This window comes from Heptranchias perlo, chromosome 18 (assembly GCF_035084215.1).
Source record: "Heptranchias perlo isolate sHepPer1 chromosome 18, sHepPer1.hap1, whole genome shotgun sequence".
NCBI classification, from domain to species: domain Eukaryota; kingdom Metazoa; phylum Chordata; class Chondrichthyes; order Hexanchiformes; family Hexanchidae; genus Heptranchias; species Heptranchias perlo.
The window spans coordinates 9,863,189-9,869,188 of NC_090342.1; the positions used below are offsets into that span (position 1 = coordinate 9,863,189).

General features: G+C 42.9%; 1 protein-coding gene across 2 annotated transcripts in view; it reads right to left on the reverse strand.

Annotated features, from left to right (window-relative positions):
• Positions 1-6,000, reverse strand: part of tbk1 (TANK-binding kinase 1) — a 53,165-nt gene extending 47,165 nt beyond the window's left edge. Inside the window, exons 1-3 of one of the 2 annotated variants that reach the window (XM_067999353.1) lie at positions 5,916-6,000; positions 3,002-3,123; positions 1,482-1,622 (exon numbers count right to left, since the gene is read on the reverse strand). In XM_067999353.1, the coding sequence (XP_067855454.1) occupies positions 1,482-1,622; positions 3,002-3,088 (228 nt within the window). In that variant the 5' untranslated portion in view covers positions 3,089-3,123; positions 5,916-6,000. The remainder of the gene's footprint in view (positions 1-1,481; positions 1,623-3,001; positions 3,124-5,915) is intronic. The other variant, XM_067999354.1, reaches the window with a different exon arrangement.

A 6,000-nucleotide genomic window follows, 5' to 3' on the forward strand; every position in this document is an offset into this window, starting at 1 on the left:
ACATGTCCACCATTTCCCCATTGTCAATGACAATATCTCCACTTTCAGTTTTTAAGGGGCCAAAACTGCTCCTGACCACCCTCTTTTTCCTCATATAACTATAAAAGTTTTTCGTATTGGTTTTGATATCCCTTGCAAGTTTCTTTTCATACTCTCTTTTTGTAGCTCTTACTATCTGTTTTGTGACCCTTTGTTGATCTTTGTATCTTTCCCATTCGCCAGGATCTGTGCTATTTTTTGCCTTTTTGTATGCCCTTTCCTTATGTCTTATACTGTCCCTTACCTCTTTAGTTGTCCATGGCTGTTTTTTTTGGCAAGTAGAGTTCTTGCCCCTCAGGGGTATAAACCAGTTCTGTATCTCATTAAATGTTTCTTTAAACATTTCCCACTGATCATGTCGTTTTACCCATTAACAGATTTGCCCAGTTTCCTGTGGACAGTCTCTGTCTCATCCCATTGAAGTCGGCCTTACCCAAGTCTAGAATCTTAGCAGCTGATTCACTTCTTTCCCTTTCAAACACTACATTGAACTCGATCATGTTATGATCGCTATTGGATAGATGTTCACGCACAGTTAAGCTGTTAACTAAATCTGGTTCATTACTCATTACTAAATCTAGTATGGCTTGCCCCCTTGTTGCCTCTAGGACATACTGCTGTAGAAAACTATCCCGGACACACTCAAGAAATTCACTACCTTTCTGACAGTTGCTAGTCTGCTTTTCCCAATCTATGTGAAGGTTAAAGTCCCCCATTAAGACCACTATGCCTTTCTTACACGCTTGTCTAATCTCTGCATTTATACAATCTAGCACTTCAGAGCTGCTGCCAGGGCTCCTATACACAACTCCCACTATAGTCTTAGATCCTTTCCTATTTCTCAATTCAACCCATAAGGTCTCTGTTGGCTGCTTACCTCTCGTTAGATCCTCCTTTATCATTGGATTGATTTCATCTCTAATCACTAAGGCTACTCCTCCCCCTCTTCCATTTTCCCTATCTCTCCTGTAGACCTTATAACCCGGTATATTCAGTTCCCAATCCTGGCCATCCTGCAGCCATGTCTCAGTAATAGCTAGCATGTCATACCCTCCAATTTGAATTTGAACCTGTAGTTAATTTAATTTATTCCTTATACTCCGTGCATTTGTATATAAGAAGAGTAGCAAACTAATCCCACATGTATAGGGGATGAGTAAGAAGAGCTCAACTTTACAGACTAGAAACAATGAGGTACATAATGGTAAATACTGATAAGGTAAACCCAAGATACTACCTGAAAGCAAATTAGGAAAGTAGGATCACAGATGTAAATGGGAATTAGTGAAAAAGTAAATTTAAGACAGGTATAACAGGCAGATTTTTTCTACTTTAAAAAATGAAAATCTTTGGACTCAGTATTGAAGTTGAGCCCACATGCAGGTGCTGTAGTGTTGATCGTATTAATCGTACAAAGAATAAAACAAGTGTGATTTCCATACCTCTTCCTCTACTGCAAAAAGTTTTACAATATTCTTGTGATTCAATTTTCGAAGGACCTCAAACTCCCTCATCTGCACTTCTATTGGGCGCAGGAAGCTGATGTTGTTAAATACTTTGACAGCATAAAGGTCTCCTGTTTTCTGTGAAAAATTACACAATGCTCGCATTTATCTACTGCATTATCATGGCAAGACTTCTCAAGGTGAATTACTTTTCGAAGTATAGTGACTTATAATGTGACAGCAAACGTGACAGCTATTGTGTCAGTATCATGCACAATGAGATGAATGAGAAGTCAACCTGTGTGTTTTTTTTAATTTGTTTTGTGGTATCGGTTGAGAAAGGAACGTTAGCCAGAACACTGGGAGAACGCCTCGCTCGTCTCTGAAAAGTGCCGTGGGATCTTGGATGTCCACCCGAGCCACTGAAACAAGCAGCAGGAGCTTGGTTTAATGTCTTAGCCAAAGGACAGCACCTCCCTCAGTACTGAATTGTGGGGGGGGGGCAACCTATTTTATGAACAGCGTGAGACTTGAACTCCCAACCTTTAGACCTGGAGCCAAGACTGTTACCAACCAAACCAAGCTGACTTCAAAGATGAAACAAGACAACTGACCAGAGACTGGAATGTTTCCCCATTACCAGATGAATAAAGATCTATAGTAAATCCCACATGATTTTCAGTCAAACAGGATAGTTTCTGTGGGGAGGGGGAAGTGGGTGAAACATGAGGCAATTTAAAAACCTCTCACTGATGGGAAATGAGTTCCTCCCTATTGAAAAACTGGTCTACATAGACAAATTGTGGAGGAGGAAGTAGAGACAGGGGTTGAACTTTGAGGCTGGCCTTTGGAAAACACTATTGTTTGAACATAATCAAACCTTAATTTCATATTTCAAACCAATACAGCCCAGGGAGAGGGACTACTTAAATTTTGCTATTGCAAGTTGCCGCTGGATTTATAAAAGATGCACATTTACCGAGGATCCCGCCATGCACTTTTACATATGAACATACAAAAGTGACAGGAAAAGACAGGCTGGTCCATCAAGCCTGCCCCACACTCACGGTGCCTGGAGCATCATAACTAGACCCTTCCTAACCCCCTCGCAAGTATGTAGTCTGGGAGAGGCAAAAAAATCCCTCCAAAAAATCCAGGGCCAATAAGGCGGGGGGGGGGGGAATCTGGAAAATTCCCCTCTGACCCCCCCCCCCACCCATCCTTCAGGCGATCGAAACCAGTCCAGGAGATCACACTGACCTTATGTACGTTAACTGTTAATACACTTACCTTTTATATGATGCAATCTCATAGCAAATTCTTTTTTAAAAAATTAACAGGAAAAAAAGTGCGAATAGTTCTTTATCCCATTTTGACTAAAATACGAATTAAACTGAATCTAGCAACGGCCAGTATTTTAAAAACAAAGGATTCAAGTTTAAAGTTGCCCGTCATCTAGGTAAGGAAATCATTCTAAACCTACAACCAGCCAATAAGCAGCCCCATGTGTAACTCACCTTGTGTCGCCCACGATAGACATTAGCAGTGGCTCCTTGTCCAAGAATGTCAGAAATGAGCCACAGGTAATTCACCGTGCTCTGCATGTCTAAAGTGTTTTAAGTTTCTTCTATATGGAAAGCTGCAGGGAAAACACAGGAGAAATTTTAATCAGGCGTGACTCAGCACGAGCTACTGGAACCTGTTATAATCAAATTACTTCTCAAAAGCTTCGTTGTGGGTAGATTGGGGGATTTCCCCAAAGCAACTCTAATGTGCTAAACTCAGGGATGCAGTCATTTGTCCAGAAACTTTATCCTTCAATCGGTTGCTATGGTAAGTTAGATTATCAGTCTACATTTGGAGACTGTACATTTTTTACCGAAACTTTACGATGCAACACGGTTGATTCGGGAGTAACAGGATCAATTTATTAGTGTTAATTCAAAGGAACAGGAGTAGGTCATTCAGCCCCTCAAGCCTGTTCCGCCATTCAATTAGATCACCCTGATCTGTATCTTAACCCATTTACCTGCCTTGGTTCCATAACCTTAATACCCTTTGCCTAACAAAAATCTATCAATCTCAGTTTTGAAATTTTCATTTGACCCCCAGCCTCAACAGCTTTTTGGGGGAAGAGAGTTCCAGATTTCCACTACAATTCAATGGGAGTAGATGCAGTGATAGAACATAATGATTAATTCTCGTGCATATTAAAATAAAAGTAATGGGTCACCAAAGTCTCATGACAGTCAACACGCAATCTTAAAAGAGACTGCAATACTGATACTGCATTATCACAACAATCAATCATAACCAGTCACATACTTCCAACCATTCCACTAATCTAATGCTTCAAACATGCTCAGCACTTCCATAAGCACTTTTCTCTGGTTCTTAGATTATTTAAAACAGGAATGATAGTGCATTGATTTTTAAAATATAAAGTTTTACATATAAAAGATCAGCAGTGTCCAAACTACAATCTGTGGGTTTTACCCAGCCCGTGAAGCTCAGGAAACTCTACTCATATTTCTGACTCACTGGTTTGAATTTTATGGGCCTGGAGATTTGGAAAAGGCAGCTTTTCAATAGAATTAACAGCACAGATGCAGGCCATTCGGCCCAACTGGTCCATACCGGTGTTTATGCTCCACATGAGCCTCCTCCCACCCTTCATCGTCTAACTCTATCAGCAGAACTGTCTATTCCTTTCTCCCTCGTGTTTATCCAGCTTCCCTTTAAATGCATCTATGCTATTCGCCTCAATTACTCCTTGTGGTAGCGAGTTCCACATTTTAACCACTGTCTGGGTAAAGAAGTTTCTCCTGAATTTCCTATTGGATTTATTAGTGACTATCTTATATTTATGGCTTCTAGTTTTGGTCTCCTCCACATCTTCTCTACATCTACCCCATCAAACCCTTCCATAATTTTAAAGACCTCGATCAGGTCACCCCTCAGCATTCACTTTTCTAGAGAAAAAAAAGGGGCCCAGCCTGTTCAGCCTTTCTTGATAAGAATAGCCTCTCAGTTCTGGTATCATCCACGTGAATTTTTTTTTTGCACCTTCTCCAGTGCCTCAATATCCTTTTTATAATATGGAGAGCAGAACTGTGCACAATAATCCAAGTATGGTCTAACCAAGTTCTTAGTACCGTTACCCCACAGGTGCATAAATCCTAATCAGAACACCAAGATAATCTATTTGTTTGGAGGGTGGGATTCTCCCTTCTGCAATCTCCAAACAGTTCATTTTAACTGCTGGAAGATGAGCTCAGCACATGTGTATGACCATGCATAGAGTCATTTGGTTTTAATACAGATTCTTGTTTGGACATAGAATGTCCTACCAAAAACAGAATCCGTAATAACTTTTAAAAGGGAAGTGGATAAATATTCGAAATGGATAAATATTCGAAATGGAAAAAATATAAAAAGGTATGGGACTAAGTGGCTAGCTCTTTCAGTGAGCCGACATAGATGCTAAGAGATTGTTTTTCCTGGCTAGAGAGTCTAGAACTAGGGGGCATAGTCGCAGGATAAGAGGCTGGCCATTCAAGACTGAGATGAGAAGGAATTTCTTCATTCAGAAGGTTGTGAATCTTTGGAATTCTCTACCCCAGAGGGCTGTGGATGCTGAGTCATTGAGTATATTCAAGGCTGAGATCGATAGATTTTTTGACTCTAGGGGAATCAAGGGATATGGGGGATCGGGCGGGAAAGTGGAATTGAGGTCCAAGATCAGCCATGATCTGATTGAATGGTGGAGCAGGCTCGAGGGGCCGTATGGCCCAGTCCTGCTCCTATTTCTTATGCTCTTACAGGCGTAATGGGCCGAATGGCTTTCTTCAATGCTGTAAAATTCTAGGAATGCCAAATCACTCAGAAATTAGACAGAGAATGTGATCAGTGCATTTAGAATGATCAAAAAAGGAGATTATAGGTTAAAAAAATGTTTTTTTAAAAAAGGGACACAGGAGCGGATCTTCCTCAGATAAACCACAGTGACTAGCCAATACTGCTTGTAGGAAACTTTAGGGTGAGCACTTTCTATTCAAAGTACTGTTGGTGGGGAGATGGGGGGGGGGGGTCATGACAGGCTGCCGATGGGGGACACAGCAGGTCTTGGAGGGGGGGGGGGTCACGGCAGGTCTTGGGGGGGGGGAAAAGAGGGGGGTCACGGCAGGCCTTGGGGGGGGGGGGTCACGGCAGGCCTTGGGGGAGGGGAGGGCAGGGCAGACTGCGGGACCGGGGGGGAGAGGGCAGACTGCGGGGAGGGGGTTGCCTGTGGGATGGGGAGTGAAGGCCCGCCCCCTCGGCTCACCATTTCTTAGGGCAGCTCAAACAACGCGGGCCCGCTCCTGCCTGACCGGGTGTGTGTGTGTGAGCCCGGGGGCAGCGCAAAGTGCCTGGTTTCTGGGCTTTATTTACCTGCAGAGTCCGGGCCGCGCTGCCCCAGTTCCAGCCTCAGCCTCTGCCTCTCCTCCCCGCCCCGCTACTTCCGGGTGTGCAGCAG